The sequence below is a fragment of the Budorcas taxicolor genome, chromosome 3 (assembly GCF_023091745.1).
Source record: "Budorcas taxicolor isolate Tak-1 chromosome 3, Takin1.1, whole genome shotgun sequence".
NCBI lineage: Eukaryota > Metazoa > Chordata > Mammalia > Artiodactyla > Bovidae > Budorcas > Budorcas taxicolor.
Window position 1 is genome coordinate 77,072,771 of NC_068912.1, and position 18,176 is coordinate 77,090,946.

General features: G+C 41.7%; 1 protein-coding gene across 1 annotated transcript in view; it reads left to right on the plus strand.

Annotated features, from left to right (window-relative positions):
* The first annotated feature begins 3,278 nt into the window (after nucleotides 1-3,278).
* WLS (Wnt ligand secretion mediator) overlaps nucleotides 3,279-18,176 on the plus strand; it is a 115,546-nt gene continuing 100,648 nt past the window's right edge. The window contains exon 1 of the mRNA XM_052636697.1: nucleotides 3,279-3,602. Within this exon, the coding sequence (XP_052492657.1) occupies nucleotides 3,497-3,602 (106 nt within the window). The 5' untranslated portion in view covers nucleotides 3,279-3,496. The remainder of the gene's footprint in view (nucleotides 3,603-18,176) is intronic.

Genomic DNA, 18,176 nt, shown 5'->3' on the forward strand with positions numbered 1-18,176 from the left:
CACTTTAAAGTCTAATGATAAGAAATTGGAATGATCAATTTCAGTTAGCAGAGTTGGATTACACCCTTGGGTTATCTGCCTTTTGGACAAACTACCCAATGACCACAAACCCTTTGAGAAGAGAATGGCTACCCACTCCAGTATTCTCACCTGGAGAATTCTGAGGACAGAGGAGCCTGGAAGGCTACAGTCCGTGGGGTTACAAAGAGTTGGACACGACTGAGTGATTAACATACACACACACTGGTGATTGGGAGTAGATTTAAAATAGGATGTTTTAATGTTTAAAGATCACTGAGTGTTTTTCAGAGTTCAATACCAGATGTTGGCCTTATTAGCACTTTTGTCAAATAGAGTTAATCACTCAGGAAGCTCCTAAAATATGTTTCCAAAAATAACTATAATATGATAAAATTTTAGAGCTGAGAAAGAATCAGTTAGTGATCAGTTTAATACAAGGGTTTTGTTTTCACATAAGGGCTCCTAAATATAATTATCATTATCATCATCATCATATCTTGCAAGAATACCGTGAGGCAGGTACTATTACTATCTCCATTTTACAGATGAGAAACCTGAGCCTCAGAATGGGTAAGTGACTGTGTAATGGCTTACAGTCATCACATATAGCAAGAGGGCAGAACTGGGATCTAGGCGCCACCCTAGATCCAGCAACTCATATGCTCATGCTTGTCTCTAGTTAGCTGTGTTATTCCCTTGGGAAATATGGATCTAATAGTCACTTTTAATATTCATAAAGACATAATAGACATTGTGAATTTTTTTTAAAGCAGTTCAGGGTGATGAATATGTGTCTGCCCTACACTCGGTTTGGCAATATTGGTAATCTCAGACAAGTTAGAAGTATTGATTAGCAATTAGAAATATCTGTTTTTAACTAAATTGGTTGTATAAGTACCTGTTCACAATAGGGGGATAATCTTTGTGAGGAACCACTACTTTATTCCAAGTCTCTAGTTTCCAGATGTGGACACTGGAACCTAAAGAGTTAGGCCAGTTATTCTGAAGAGATGCATTTGGGAGCTAAGGGGATCCAGTGTGTTGTAGCAGCTGATAAGAAAATGAATTGAGAACTCACTAATTTTAAACAAATAAACCAATGCAACTAGTTAAGAATATCTAATGGACCCAATTCTTACTCGAGCATTGGACTCTATTTCTTCTTAAATAGTGAAATATGGTATCAAATGGAGAGTAAATCTTGATGCTGAATCCTGTCAACCTTACTTTAAAAACGTCCCTTGATATTAAAAAAGATATTCTAACCCTAAGGCGGTATTATTTAAATGTGTGGACGCTGGCAGCTTGCTGAAATGAGCACACAGAATGGGGAGTTAACTAGCAGTAGAGGTGAGAGGACATTCTTGCTTCTTTTATATGATGCTCTGGAACCTCCTCCTGACAGGGGGAGAAAAAGATGTAAAAGGTTCTGAAAAGTTAAAGAAGAAATACAAATAATCCACTGCTGGTCCATCTATGTTTAGGTACCAGTCAAACTGTTAACCACAGTTCTGTCCTCTTCTGCCCATTTGCCATTTGATCTGGTGTTCTTTAAAGATTGTTAATCACTATTTAGTGAATGACAGCTAGACTAGGGCTCCTCCAGGACAAGGGCAAGTGTCTTCATATCTTGGTACCCTCAAGAACTTAGAAAAGAAAGCTTAGGACAAATTAAGTATATGCCTATTGATTAAAGGGTTAAAAGAAAGAATAAATAAATAGCAACTGTATCCCCAGAACTGTTAAAAACTGTTAGACTTCAAGGAGATGGAATATATATATATATAGTCACCTGTCCTTAAGGAGTGTCTAGTCTAGCTGGAGGGTAGAAATGAACACTTATTAAGCATAACCTTCATGGCGTCTTCTATAAGGGCAATGAAAAATCAGAAACAGAGAAGAAGAGGAGACAGGACTGGGGATATTCCCTTGGCATGAAGAAGGTGTAGCTGGAGGGGAGTATCAAGAAACTAGGTGTTTAAGGGGTGGTGGGTGGTGGAAACGGTGTATGTGTGGGAATAGGGTGTTACCAAACCAAGGGTCTACTGGGCAGTGTGAGTTATACTGACCAAGTGGCCAGTTTATGGAACATGGAACAACCAGGCCCAGGAATTTAGGCTTGATGGAGCAGGAAATCTCTAGGGTCCCACTTGCCTTTCCCCCTGAAAGTTAAGCATAAATATAAATTCTTACCAAAAAAAAAAAAAAAAAAAAGACAAACATTGTAACGTAATATGTGTTCCCTCTAAGTCAAATAAGGTCCCAGGCTTTTGAAATGCACACTGTGGGTTTGCTTTCATATTCATTTATTTATTCATTCCACAAAAGTTTACGGAGGACCTACTAGAGTTAGAATTTTGTTAAGCACCACGGGGGGTACAAAGATGAATAGCACTCGGTCCCTATCCCCAGGAATTTACAGCTCAATGGTGGAGACAAACGTGTACACACAAGTCCTTGCAATAGGAGGTAAGAACGTAAACACAGGAATTGTAAGGGCTTACTGCCTGAAGATATCAAAAGGAAGTGGTTTAGAAAATAAACAAGATTTTTCAGATGAGTTGGCTTTTAAATGAGGTTTAAAAAACTCCGATGGGGTAAGCTATATTCTTTTAGGGCAAGAGCCAGAGTTAAGGCTCTGGAAACCTTTGGAGTGGGGGGATCATGTGGTAATGAACAGTGGCCTGGTTTGGCTGGAGCGCAGAGTTCTTCAAGGGGTGCAGCGGGGATATTTTGCTGGGTATTTGCCCAATAACGAGGCTGGGATCTGGCAGAAGGAAGCCCAGCTGAGACTTTATTCCTCATCTCCGTGCTTTGACTTAAGCATCTATTGGGTCCCTTTAAAAAATTCTCCTCTTTCCTAAAGAGAGTTCTAGCAGTTGGGGGCGGGGACCGTTTCCTAAAGTCAACGCGTAAGTTAAAGGTCTGCAAAGCTGCCCACGGGTGATTTAAATCTCGCACCAAAAGAGGAAATGTGTGGGAAGCGGAGTAGGGGGAACCCACTAAACAACAACATCAACCCCCTCAACGATACCAGTTCCTGGCGGGACAGGCTGCCAGCCAGACCCGGGAGCGGGACACCGGCACCCGCCGGAGCTCGGAGCCCCGCACTGGCGGGCAAGGGGGAGAGGAAGAGAGGGAGGGAGGCAGGGTGGGAGGAAGCGCGAGAGGGAGGGAGGAAGAAAGGGAGGGAGGCGGCGTCATGTGATCGCTTCCCTGCTCCTTTAAGCGTCCACAGGCGGCGGAGCGGCCACAATCACAGCTCCGGGCATTGGGGGAGCCCGAGCCGGCTGAGCCGGGGGAATCCGTGCGGGCGCCTTTCGTCCCGGTCCCATCCTCGCCGCGCTCCCGTACCCCTGAAGTTTTGCAGCGCCTGGAAAGGAGGCGAGGGAGAAGGGAGCGTGAGAGGGGAGGGAGCAAAAAGCACACCCTAAAACATTTATTTCAAGGAGGAAAGAAAAAGGGGGGCGCAAAAATGGCTGGGGCAATTATAGAAAACATGAGCACCAAGAAGCTGTGCATTGTTGGTGGGATTCTGCTTGTGTTCCAAATCATCGCCTTTCTGGTGGGAGGCTTGATTGGTAAGTGCGAGAGCTGCAAACTTTTCCCCCTTTCTCTCTTTTCGGGCCCCTTCCCTCTTTGCCTCTCGGGCTACTTGTTACAGTATCACTGCCTTGCTTCTATGATCTAATTAGTCCGGCTATTGTGCTTAAGAAAGCAGAGCTCCATGGGGCTCCGTGGGGCACAATCCAGTCTAGTGGCTAAGAGAAAAGGAGGGGAAAAAGTTTTGGCCTAGTTTCAGTATCCACTTGAAAGGAAAGAGGGGGGTGGCGGGGGTGGGAATCTTAAGCATGGCGACGGATCGCGCGAGGAAGCGCTGGGTTACAAACTTGATTGCTCTCCCCCCGGCTTTTTCCCGCGTTCCCCCCTTTTCCTCTCGGTTCCCTCCTAATCAGCTCCGGGAGGGCAACGTAATCGACTTTATTAGGAACAACTGAAGAGTCGGAGAACTGCGCCCGGCGCAACCCCGAGCCCTGTTACTGGGCTGTGATCTCTGCATGTGTAAACGCTTTTGGTTGTCTCAGCTGGGGGTTGAGAGTTTGCATTTTGGGTCCTGACCTTCGTGCCCTCTGCTTCCTCGCCGCATCCCCAAGCCACCCCCAGCCGTGGCCGTTGGCAAAGTCCGAGCCTGGGCTGGGAGCTTGGATGGGTGAGGTTCGGTGGGAGAAAGTCCTCGACCAGCGCCGCGGGAAGTTGGAGAGGTCAGGGGAAAACGCGTATCAGAAAGGTGTGTTGCTTTTGGCCTCTGGGGAATTTCCCTTCCCCCATTTCTTAGAGCCCCGAGACCCTGTGAATCTGGAGCCTCAGGTCTTGCCCTGGCGCCTCGGAGGGCGGCCCCCGCCACAGCCCCCCGCAGGTGACAGCTTCCCCCTGGGACACCTCCCCTGGCGTGTATCGCCCGAACCTCTCGAGCTAAACAGGCTTCCCGGGTGAAGAAGATGGTTTCCTGGACCTTCCACTCAGAAAACTCCCTTCTTCTCGCCGTGTCTCCGTCTCATCTCCATCCTCCCGCCCCTCCGCACAGTCGCTTTCCCCTCCCCCTCGAGATTCAGGACGTCCCGGCGCAAACTTCAGCGCCAACTTCGCCGCGGGTGCGGATGCAAGGCTTCGCTTCCCTATTTCGCAGATTTGTAAAACTTTGCGGAGTGGAGAGTCCACGGAGGGGCTTTCTGCGCGCGTCTCTTTTCCAGAGCTCGCGTGGTGCGGGTGTCGTCGTGATTGTGAGAACTGCCCAGGCTTGGGCACCCGGGGTCGTGTGCGTGGCGTTTTGTCTCCAGGCTTGGGTTGGATGGGAATAAATGAAAGGGGAGTCTGGTTCTGTAAATCACTGTAACATTCAAGCTAACAGTTTAAACAAAGGAGAGTGGGTGAAGCTTTATGAAGGAGAGAAATTTCTAGAGGAGAACATGCCTTTCTCTGTGTATGTATCCACAAAGCAGAAAGAGGTTCCGAGTTTTCCAAGCTCATATCCTCAGTTTGGGTCAAACAGCTTAATTTTTTTATTCTTGAAAACCTACCCCCCACCACCCCACCCCGCCCCAATCCCATGAGCTCCTGTTTAGCTAAGTGCAATCTCCGTGTTTCCCTGTATTGGATTTTTCGAGGCTCTTAATACATTCTCTACTGGGAGCTGAAGGCAGCCTTCCCTGTGCCCTCACAGTGATTATGCAGCGGTTACAATTATACCTCTTGTCTCCCTTGATGAGCAGTTGCAGTTAGATGCCATTGGATCTTGTGTGATTTCAGTGGCAGACCATAATTAAAATTTCTTGCACCTTGTGCTTTCAGAATTAAATTGGCCTATTATCCCTGTCTGACCTTCATCCTCTTTGAGGTTTTTGCACAAGCAGCGAACCATTACACATAGTACCCTGGTATTTGTTGGTGTGTGTTTCTTTTTCCTTTTCTAAAGCTGATCTAGCCCATTATCTACTGTTGCAGGTTTCTTAGAGTCCTTCTGGAACTGGCATCATTTCTGGAATCTTAATATGGAGGAGAAGGTCCAAGGGCAGTCGCGAGTGGCTGCTGGAGTTGCCATAGGTTCAGAAAGGTTGTATGTTCAAAGAGAAGTTCGTTTGGAGTGAGCTGTGCCAAGGGTTGTTTTTCCAATAGAACTTGATTAGTGACCGCACCTGGTGACAATCTCAAAAAGTTAGTGATAGTCTAGATTTCCCCTCAGTAAATGAACTGCTTTAGTCCCAGCTTTCCTGGAACAAGACAACTTTCTATCTCTGTATAACACTTCTTGGGGAAAATTGTGTAAGTTTACCTCTTACCTTTCCTCCTTCCTCAGTTGCTAAGACTATGTCCCTAGTCCTGGCCTGAAGGCTGAAAAGATCAGATCCATTTCATTGTAAACACTTTGAATAGTGGCTTAGCCTTTATCTCAACCACTTAGAGGTTTTTTTTTTTTTTGGCTGTTAAATCTAAGAACTTAGGTATGCTCCAAGACCCAAATATGGGAAATAAATATCAACAAAAGGTAAGTGATATGTTTCCCCAGCAAACTGGAAGGCAGGAAACTAAGCAAAGGATGGAACTTCAAGAAAGTGGACGAGTGGAATTAGTAGCTAAAGGAGCAGTGGAAAGTAAGTCCAGAAACCTTTGCTTCCACCCTCCCCAGTAAAGGAGAGCTCTTTCAGTGCTCAACCGTATTGATGGTAGGATGTCAGGTGTCTTGCTTATGCAGTGCCTTTCTAATTCATTTGCAGAGGCCAAGTGAGAAAGTGAAATTTTCACTTTGAATTGGCCTTGGTATTTTGGTATAATGTTCCTTTTTGATCACTGTTGTCCTAGATGAAAGGAAACATGACTGCCTAGAAAGGGGAGGGGCTGAATAGCAAAGCTCCTTATTGTAAGGGTGTAAGTATACTACACACATATTCACAAAACAAAAACAACCACCACCCCCAAACAGTATTGACAAACCATGCACCTAAGCTGGTGAGGAGGAACCTTTTCAGACGAGTTTAAGATTCCTTTCGGTTATGAAATTGTATGACTTTCCAGTGCTTTTGAGAGTTTTATATGACATTCACACCGGTGTTTGGTTATAGCTTTCTAGAATTGATGGGGGAAAATTTAAACACTAGGTAAAAAGGAAATAAGAGGGATCTTCCCCTACTCCAGCAACCTTCTTAGAACCGAGCTTTTTTATTTTGGTTTGTTTTTGTACTTGTTGTTTGTTTGTTTTGTGCCAGGGTCTAAACCTTTAATGGGATTTTGCAGCAAGGCTCTGGAAAGCAATATCTTATATGGTAGAATTTGAGATACTTAAGAATTCACTGAATTATGCCATGCCATGCTTTTGTACAAACTTTGAGCCTTTATAAAATCATGCATTTGATTATTTTCTTATGTATTGAGAAGGTTTCCTAAGTGGATAACTTATTTTGTATTTAGAATTCATTTAAAAATGTAAGAATCCCTGAAGGAAAAGAAAATATTTTTAAAGATATAGCTTAATCTTTAGCCTTCTTAAAAATAAGCCTGCAGAAAATTTAAAAATAATTTTCCTTTGATTTCACGTTTGGTGAATTTTGTTCCTGGAGAAGCAGCTGCAGGGTGGTGGAAGGGGGGAGGGGAGGAGACCATGTTCCCTGAAACAAGAGTGCAGCCGACTAAAAATCATGAACTTGATTCCCTGGTCTATTATGTGCAATTTGCTCAGCTTCAGATTAGTCATGTCTGGGGGATATAATGGTTGGAAAAGCAGGTCAGCATTTCCACCTGTTCTAAAGACTGGTAACAGTATAAAGGATCAGGATTGGATGAATAGAAAATTATTGCATTGTTTTAAGTGTACCCATAAATGAGAATATTCCAAACTTAAACCCAAATAAATATCAACAAACTGACCATTATTATTTCTTTAGGAAAGATTACTTTCTTTCAGAGGTTTAGTATGTGAACAATCTTTCATTGTTTTTTATTGCTGAGAATATTATGTGTGTATATATGTATGATGTACATACATATATATACACATTTATTATCAGTTTTCTCAGTTTTAACATGGACTTATTACTGCTTTTCAAGGAGCTGGCCCATGTTTTTATGCTATTATTGTTTGAATAGGTACTGTGAATGGTTTTGATTATGGTCCATTCATACGAATAGTTTTTGTTTCTGCTACTGTCCTTTATTGGAAAGTGGCAGGATTTTAAGAAATTAAATAAAATTACAGTTATACAAAGTGTATAAGGGTTTGTTTCTCAGTGTATTAGGTTTTAAGCTTATCGTGGTATTTATTTTAGCATATATTAATAATGTAATACTTGGCAGTCCTAAGTGTTTGGGTATCTGTTGAGAAAATAACTAATGAATTGACTTGGTTGATGTTACTCCACATTTTTCTGTATTTGATTCTGCTTTTTATTTTGTAACATTTCATATTTGACTAAGCTATGTCTTTTTGTTGTTGTTGTTAACTACCAGAGTATCTAATATGGTTGGTAGAAGTACTGTGCAACTTGAGAAATCCTTTTGTAAAGAATGGAAAATCTTTTGTAGATTGAAATTACATTATTTAACTTTTAAAAAACTAAGCTGTCTCCTTGGTTATTGCAACAAAATCAATGCTAGTGCTAACAATCTCTAATCATGCTTTCATCTAATCATTTAGTACAGCCTGTCTAGCCTTCGATTGGAACTTTCCCTTTTTCTTTTTCAGAGTAAGAAACATTTCCTTGAGATAATAGTATGGCTTTGTAAGATTTTCAAGTTCCCTGCCTGGAACCCAGACCTAGACTCAAAGTCTTTCCTAGCTGGTTGACATTTTGCAATAATGTGGCCTTTAAAAAGATTTTTTTTTAATCCATGTAGACCGAGGAAAGATTCTAACCTTATCTTCCTCATAAAGATGTTTCTATGGAGATTTAGAACTTGAAATTGTATGAAAGTCCTTCGCTGAGAGTTCATGAATGGTACCTGCCTAGTGTGCAAAATATTGGTTAGATTCTAATGTGTACCTAGGATAGGACTACAATGCTGACTGTGCTTAGCAAAGACCAGATTTGAAGCCTGAGTAACATAGGGGAGCTAGAGGTAGAAAAGAGTCCCTGTTAATCCAGGTTCACTAGCAAAAGATTTCTTACAATGAGGTTTCGAACATGATGATAGTTCTCACTCATTTATGGAGAATTTGAGAGTATGTGAAATGAGAAGCCTTGTTAATTATGTCATCAAGTAGCTGTATTAATATTTCATCTTGAAATAAATATATTAACAATATAGATAGTTTAATGTGCATTAAATGTACACTGTGTACCAGGCTTTATTTAATTTGATCCACACAAAGCTTGCCACATTGATGCTGTTGTACTCATTTTACACACAAGTAAACTGAGATACAGAAAGCTCTGGTAAAATTGGTCAAGGCTGCCTATTAATAGCTGCTGCTGGTGCTATTGCTAAGTCGCTTCAGTTGTGTCCGACTCTGTGCGACCCTATAGATGGCAGCCCACCCAGCTCCCCCGTCCCTGGGATTCTCCAGGCAAGAACACTGGAGTGGGTTGCCATTTCCTTCTCCAATGCATGAAAGTGAAAAGTGAAAGTGAAGTTGCTCAGTCGTGTCCGACTCTTTGCGACCCCATGGACTGCAGCCTACCAGACTCCTCCGTCCATGGGATTTTCCAGGCAAGAGTAGTGGAGTGGGGTGCCATTGCCTTCTCTGTATTAATAGCTAGTCAGGGTCAAAGCTAGGATTGGATTCCAGTCAATCCAGAATAATCAACCGTTAGGTGCTCCTGTGCCTACCTGCCAAAGCCTTGACTTCTAGGGCTGAATAGAAATAATTTGAATGTAGGCATGATGAATAAGACTGAAAATGCAAATTATTTCCTATTTTTAACCATTGGGTAACATGGTAAAGGAAAAAAAAAAAAATCTGATGATAAGTGAAATGGAGTCCAGCTGTACTTAATAAAGCAGAGCCTTGCCAGGCTAAAGGAGGACAACTTCTGGGAAGTCTACATATGCCAGTCCATCCAATTTCTCCAGGTTCTAACCAGACTCTGTGATTCTTTGAATCATCTAGATGGCTGAGCAGCCAAGTTCATCGGCTACAAGGTGTTTGAGTTCTACTACCTTAAGGAAAATTACTCGATTTTATTTTCTCTAGTTAGTGGTTTTGACATATTTAAACAGTTATAGAGGTCTAGGCTTCTTCAAAGGAAGAGGAGAGAATAAGTCAACTGAGGCTGTAGCGATTTTAGAGGGTGTGGTTTGGCAGTGACAGCAGAGCAGTTGAAAGAAGAGCTTCATACTGAAAGTTGAAAATTCATTTTCCCCAAAGGATGATTTTTGTTTATATACACACCCATACCTAGTAATGAGGGCGTTTCAAACCAGAGGCTTGCATGCTGATACCTTGAATAGGTACATTTTGTTCTTTGGGAAAAATGCTGGTAGATTTTCTCTATTGAAAGATTTACTGCTCTCAGTTTTGATAGAGACTCTAAGAGATGATGGGAGACAGAGAGCATTGAGACATGAAGTGATCATATCTTTCATTGGTCTTGTGTTTTCTCGGAGGTGGTATGATGATGTGCAGTAGAACAGACAGGTGTGCCATATGTGGATGGTTCCCAGAAAGAGTGTCCAGACGGGGATGGGAATCGAGAGGAGGATCTTGAGGCATTGAAGTTCTCAGACTTGATAGTGAAATGCTTTGCATTTTTCCTTTTCCTGATAGGACTAATCTAAAAGGATTGAAAAATAGAAAAAGAGCAGCTGATATATTTTAGAACAGGGGTCCCCAACTTCTGGGATCTAATGCCTGATGATCTTAGTTGGAGCGAATGTAATAATAGAAATAAAGTGCACAATAAGTGTAATGTGCTTGAGTCACCCCAAAAGCATCCCCTCCCACCTGGCTTTGTTGAAAAGTTGTCTTCCATGAAAACTGGTCCCTGGTGCTAAAAACATTGGGGACTATTGTTTTAGAATACACAAAACCCTACAGTTCTTTAGCCCTTTAACACTAGCTCTCCCTCCCCTCCATCCCTCCCTTCCCCACCATGTTCCACACACAATTAAATTTTGTAGAGGAGCAAAAGCAATAATCAGAGTGTCATCTGACCAGTAGTGAAGGATTTGGCCAATTATGATTTGTTGCATTTTGAAGATTTACTGGGTGACTATAGAAAACATTTTACGTGATGTGTTGATTTATTTAGTGAACATAACAACCTAGAGCAGCAGGTCCTTTCTCCAGAGTTCAGATGAATGTTAGGTTCTCACTTAATCACGTCAGGATCTTTTTGGGTTTAGTAGAGATAGTAAGAGGCCTGGCATTCAAGTCCATGATCCTGAACTCAATCAAGCCATGCTCTCAAGTCTAATGTCACTCTCCTTCTATTGTTCCTTCAGTTTCTACTGGAAACAAAGAATCAAGTGTGATGAAACATTCTGCACAAAGTCAATAGAAGGTGAAAGTTCAGACTGGCTTGTTCTGATTTTACCCCTTTCCCAGACCACATGCTCCCATTACTGCCTGGGTACTATTCACTGACCTGGTTACTTTCTGTACAAATAATCCCAATTCCTAAAACATATTATGCTGGGAAAGCTTGAGGGCAGGAGAAGAAGGGAGGAACAGAAGATGAGGTGGTCAGAGGGCATCACCAACCCAATGGGCGTGAGTTTGAGCAAACTCAGGGAGATAGTAGAGGACAGGAGCTTGGTGTGCGGCAGTCCATGGGGTTGCAAAGAGTCGAACACAACTTAGTGATTGAACAACGACAACAAAAACATACTAACCTTTTCCAACAGCTATTGTAAATGTTGACCAGTGCTTGCAAGCCATGCTGGGGAAGGCTGAGCCTGAGATAATTACACCCCAGCTCCCCCCGCCAAAAGAAATTATTGCACCTAGCCGACAGTGACTGATAGTTGGAATCGAAAACTCACTGAAGTTCCTGACCTGAAGGCCAACTAGACTTAGCATACACAGTAGGTCCTGAATATCACTGTTGAATACAAGAGAGGTGGATATGGAGAAAAGAGATAGGGGTAGGATATGGACTCAGGAAAGAAAAATTAAGGCCTCTGTAAACATATGAGAGGGCTTCCCAGGTGGCTTTGTGGTAAAAAATCTACATGCCAAGCAGGAGACACAGGTTCAATCCCTGAGTTGGGAAGATCCCCCAGAGTAGGAAATGCTAACCCATATCGGTATTCTTGCCTGGAAAATCCCATAAACAGAGGAGCCTGGTGGGCTACAGTACAGGGAGTCACAAAAGAATCAGACTCCACCTAGTGACTAGACAACAGCTACAAATACATGAGAACACTCTTTGGGTCATAGCTTATGCCTGGATTTCCAGAATCTACTTCTGATGCCACACACTTTTCCCAAATTGAGCTAGTGTTTCTGTCTTCAAAGCCTGTTTAAATCCTGGGCCTCCAAGTGCAATTTCTGCTCCCTCTTTTTTCTCCCTACTCTATTCTTTTAATATTCCTTGGTAAAGGGTGTTTTTTTTTTTTTTTTCACTGACCCACAGGAATTATAGGGCCTTCTTAATCTTCCAGTTAATTCCCTGGATTAACTCAGAGGCTTTATCCATAAGTACACATTTCCAAGAAAGCAGAAGTGATTGAAAGAAGAGGCCAAGTTATTACATTTGTTTTGGCAAGGCATTATGATTTTTCTTTAGGAAGAAGGTAACCGATCCTTAAATGACGCAGTCCATCCCCCCTCCCTGCTCCCTGTCCCTCCAGCCCCAGATTAATAAGGTTAAGCTCATGAGAGCTGGCTGGGGGCCAATTAACTGCTGCTTTTAGTTTTGGGCTAAGCTCCTCCCAGAGAGAGAGCCTGGTGTCAGGGCAGCATCATGTCGGTGAGATGAACTTGACTGTAACTCAGCAGACCATCTGTGATTTTCGTGATCTCAAATAAGTTACAGAAGCTTCTTGATGCCAGCCCTCAATTGTGATGTGGGGCAGAGCCTCCTATTTCATGGATGATTGTAGTAAGGAAGCCACGATCCCAAGGTCAAGGCACCCTCTGGGTTCTCATGGAGTCAGGGCCACCAGAGATGTAATTCTCAGAGGACTTTTTGCTGAAAATATCTGCTTAACCCTGTATCTGTCTCTCCTACTTTTCTTTCTCTGTACCTCTCTGCTCTTAGATTTGGAAAAATGTAGCCTTGAGGTGGTTTATTTTCTATTCTTTTTCTTTCTTGAGTCACCACCACTTTGTCAAACACCTCCAGATTCATGGATCAATTTAGACAGAGGGAAGTGAAATAACCCAAAGCATTACTCATTTTGGGTTTGAAAGTGCATACAGAGTTCAACTACTTTCTAACATGGATTCTCATTATAATTGTTATGTCTCATAAGGTGCCTTCCCAAGATGGTAGATTTATAGTAATATTGTTGCAGATAACTAGTGAAAAAGGATATGAGTCTAAGTTGTTATCCTAAAACATGCACATTTTGCTCCAGGTCTATTACTTTTGCTTTATACACAATTTTAATAGAGCTTAGTTATGCCATTTTCTAAGTGTACAGTAGTTGGGTCGATTTGCCATAGAAACTCACTGGCAGCAAAGAGATGTAGGCAGGTGGTAGGTAATAGGAGGACACAGGAAGAGAAAGGGTGCATTCCCAAGGTTGTGGGTTATCGATATAGGCAGATCATTTCACACTAGAACCCTCTCCCACCCCACTGCAGTGGCTTCGTGACGTTATAGGCTGGCGCATGTTAATTGATTCCACTTTAAATCTGTGTGCTCTTAACGCTTGCCTTGGGTGCAGCTTTTTGGATCTACAATATCTGTCCACTTTGGTATTATTTGGGCTCAATGGGAGCTGTGGAACTTTCTGCTATTAAATTGCAAAGTTGAAAGAGCCTTGGAGATCATCTTGTCCCACTTCCTTTGAGGAGGGACCAGAGTCCCAAGAAAGGGAAGAGGCTCAGTTTACACAATTAGAGTCTTGGTTTAGACTCAGATTCTAATGAAGGTCAGCACTCCAAGCATGTATCTCCTCCCAAGTTGCAGGGTGAAAATCATTAGATTTCTATCTGAGACCTTCGAGTTATTGGGTAGAAAATTCCAGTTTGTGGTTCTTAAAGCTCTGTTGACTTTTCTGTTCCTTGAAAATAAAATAGTAATTAATAACTTTACTGTCCTCTCCTGCTTGCTTTTGTGTACTGAATATTCTTAGCTAATTTCTCATGAAGCAATAGGATTGTATGGAATGTTAAGCTGTTCTATGTGGATTTTAAAGAATACTACATACTTAAAAACAAGCGAAATTCCTTGCTTTCTGAGAGTGTAGTATATCCCCTTTGTCTTGCCTAAGAAACTGTAAATTAAAAAAAAAAAAAAAGTGTACTGTGGTCCTTACCAATCCAACCAAAGTGCCGTTCTCATGTTTTAAGACTTCATCAGTCTGAAGCTTCTTGTCTAAAATTTTGTGACTAACTTTTGTGCTTTCAGGGGCTGTTTGTGGCAGGCATAATTCTGAAATCGTAGTGAGTTTAGGGGAAGTGACATGCTCTATATTTTTTGGATCTGTTTTACATACCAAAGAAACAACAAAATTGCTCAGGCTTTGTTTCTGCGATTTCTTCACTCTGAAGGTAATTGCAAACTGAAAATTCAAATTGCCAAAATAGGGCTTAAAATGTTGAAGGCCTTAGGCCATTGGGATAGACAAGCATATTTTTATGATTTCAGAGGTACAAGTATTACAGGGTAAATTCTTTTATTTTTGTTGATATTAAGCAGAGTCGCAAAGCACTGTTTTTCGCATCCTCTGATTTAACTATAATGAATTTTTTTTTTAAGTCTGTGATTAGCATGCTGGTCTTCAGGTGATCACAATCAAAAGTTGAGTTCCATATTTGTGAAACCCAGCCCTCTGTCAAGCCAGAGGTCTTTTTTTTCTGTTCCTTTTACTCCAGGTTCTTATGTATTTTATCTGCTCTCATTTAGGTTGTAATTCGCCTGAGAATGGAATGCCTCAAGTGGAGAAAAGACACATCCCCACATTCCTTTCTTTTCTCTGGTCTGTTGAGCTAGTCCTGGCTTGTGTGAAATGGGCTCTGACTTTAGCTCCTGCGTGCCTGGGCTATGGGAAGTTGTAGATAAGATTTTAACTGAAGCTTTGGAAAGATTGCACCAGGGGCCTTACTGTCACTTAAAAGAACACACCTGTACTTAGAAGAGATCAGCTTCTGCAAAACTGTGAGGTGGAGTTGGGTAGGGTGGGGAGGGACTTGACTGTGTCCGGCAACTCCAGGGTCTTGGACATCTTTTCAGGCACCCTTCCTCCTAATTGTACAGCATTTGCATGCTGGCATTGGTTTTTAAACATGCCCGAACGGAACAGAGTTCTGCTCTACGAGAACATGCTGTTTCTGGATAATAGGTGATAAAAGAGAAAGAAACAGGATAATTTGTAGACACCCAAGATTTTTTTTACAGAGAAGGCAATGGCACCCCACTCCAGTACTCTTGCCTGGAAAATCCCATGGACGGAGGAGCCTGGTAGGCTGCAGTCCATGGGGTGGCGAAGACCCAGACACGACTGAGCCTGAGCGACTTCACTTTCACTCTTAACTTTCATGCATTGGAGAAGGAAATGGCAACCCACTCCAGTGTTCTTGCCTGGAGAATCCCAGGGACGGGGGAGCCTGGTGGGCTGCTGTCTGTGGGGTCGCACAGAGTCGCACAACTGAAGCAACTTAGCAGCAGCAGCAAGATTTTTAAACAAAAATATACTAAAGTCACCGTTCAATTAGCATTTTCTTTTTTCTTTCATAAGTATCAGGTAATTCTTTCATGTCCCTTCTTCTGTCTCCCACCTACCTGTTAAAAAAGACAGAGAGAAAATATAGTTTGGGAGAAAGATGAGCACTAGGCTTGGTATTTAAACAAAATCAGCACTAGTATATATTTGAGAAGATCACATTTCCAGGTCAGGATGTGGTTAGGTACTGATACCAAGTCTGTCCAGGTAAGCCACTGATTCTCTGTGCGTCTCATGTTAGAGTAACTCTCCCTGCCAGGCAACACTGGCACAGAAATTTGAAAGTTGTCTTTAATGACTTGGGTGCTTATAAGATTCCTAGGAAATTGTTGCACTAAAAAGCATGGTGTTAGCTCAAAGTTTTCCTGTGTTTCTGTTCAGCGATAGACTTACTGATCCTTGCATTCAAAAATCAGATTTTCTAACTGATGGCATGTGGTTTTAGGGTTGATCAGGGTGGTGTGGTCTGGTTCATTATCCAACTTGGACAAACCATATGCATGTTATGAACCTCAACTTTCTCATCTAAAAATGTCTCCTTCACAGGTGGTTGTGGGTTTAAATGAGGTAAGTTACCTGTGCATATGTGCTCAATTCATCAATATACATTAGCCATTTCCCTGAATTATAAGTTGACAAAGTTAACTTTGTAAAGTTTTTTTTTTTTTTCAGTCATCCCACATCTAGTTAGGCTCATGGCAGCTTATTTCTGCCTCTTAGTGGATTACATAAAATTAGAACCCCAGCAACCCTGCTTGATCGCTTTCCCATTTAGCATAATCCATGCAAGCCGACAGTTCAAGAAGCATGTCATCCACACATTTGGTGAACTAGAGCAATTAACTTTTTGATCCAGTGGTGATAGTTTTCATTAAGATTTAATTTGAATCTTAAATTTTGCCTTTTAAAATGCTTGCCAGTACTCATGGCTCTTTGTAGCATAGGTGAGCCCAGGTAGCTTGAGTTTTAAATGACTATCACTCAATGTGTGGAAGAGAGATTCCATCCATGCTTGCTGCATAGCAAATCCCGGTTGTTCATCTGTTTTACATTATAAAATTGAAGTCATTGTCCATTGGGAAATGTTTTTGCTTCTAGATAGAACATAAATGACAAAGACGTTTGAAAGTCAAGCTTCAAGGAAAAAAAATGATCTTTCCCTTATAAAATATTAACTACTTCTGAAACTTTAGCTAGAATTACCAAGGTGTATCATAAGGAATTATAAAGAAAAAGTTGAAATATAATTCCTATAAGACTATAAGCTACATGATAACATGTCATCTATCTTGCACATCTTTACTTTCCATGATTACCACAGGGTGGTATGGTATAGATACTCAGTAATACTTTTTGAAAAAATAAACACCTTGCATTTTGGACCTGTTAGAGAGGCAGTCAAAACACTTCAACTTTAAGATCAGCCCTAAAATTTGTAACACTCTCTTCTGGGCTAGTCTTTTATAACTAAAAAAGAAATATATTAATTTTATTTGTCCATTTTTGGCGTGCTGGGTCCTCGATGCTAGCTGTAGAAACTAAGGCTATTCTCTAATTGTAGAAACTAGGGTCCAGAGAAGTTGCAAGGAGAAAAGGTTTGAACCAAAATTCCAGACTGCTAGGAGAATGTTTCATTACCTGTGTCTACTGTTACATTGATTATACTAAGTCACTTCAGTCGTGTCCGACTCTGGGCGACCCTATAGACGGCAGCCCACCAGGCTCCCCCATCCCTGGGATTCTCCAGGCAAGAACACTGGAGTGGGTTGCCATTATCCTTCTCCAATGCTTGAAAGTGAAAAATGAAAGGGAAGTCGCTCAGTCGTGTCCAACTCTTTGCGACCCCATAGACTGCAGCCCACCAGGCTCCTCCATCCATAGGATTTTCCAGGCAAGAGTACTGGAGTGGGGTACCATTGCCTTCTCCGATATTTAAAGTCTAAACAACCTTAAAAACTACCCCTAAAATCATGCTTAGGTAAAACCTGCCTGGAATAGATTAGATACAATGCATATAAACACATATATACCACTCTAGTTTGAAATTTTTCAAAAAAACATGGACAATACAATAATTTATAAAGAACAGATGTTTATATTAACACTGTAATAAAGCACAAACTCAGAAAAAAGTGATCAGGGTATTACTTCTTACAGATAAGGCAACTAATGTTGCCGACTACAGTATTTCAAAATCCTTTACAAAAGGAGATAGCTTAATAAATTTTAGTTCAGAGTTTGATTATACTACTAGGTCTGATTTATGTATTTGGTCTTTATTTGGCCATAAAGGCAGAAAATCGAATGTGGCTATCCATACTGGTTGGTCAAAGAACTGATGCTTTTGAATCGTGGTACTGGAGAAGACTCTTGAGAGTCCCTTGGATTCCAAGGAGATCAAACCAGTCAGTCCTAAAGGAGATCAACCTTGAATATTCATTGAAAGGACTGATGCTGAAGCTAAAGTTCTAGTACTTTGGCCACCTGATGTGAAGAGCTGACTCACTGGAAAAGACCCTGATGCTAGGAAAGATTGAAGGCAAAAGGGGAAGAGGGCGGTGGAGGATGAGATGATTAGATAACATCACCGACCAAAATGGACATGAGTTTGAGCAAACTCCAGAAGATAATGAAGGACAGAGGAGCCAGGCATACAATAGTCCATGGGGTCTCAAAGAGTGGGACGTAACGTAGCAACTGAACAATCCATACTAGTTGATAAAGTTTGCTTGGAAAAAGGGAGCACACCTTGTGCATGAATTTTGAATATTCAAGTGGGAATGTGAACCGTAATAGAATTTTGTGATTTTTTTAAGAAGTAAATCTGTTTC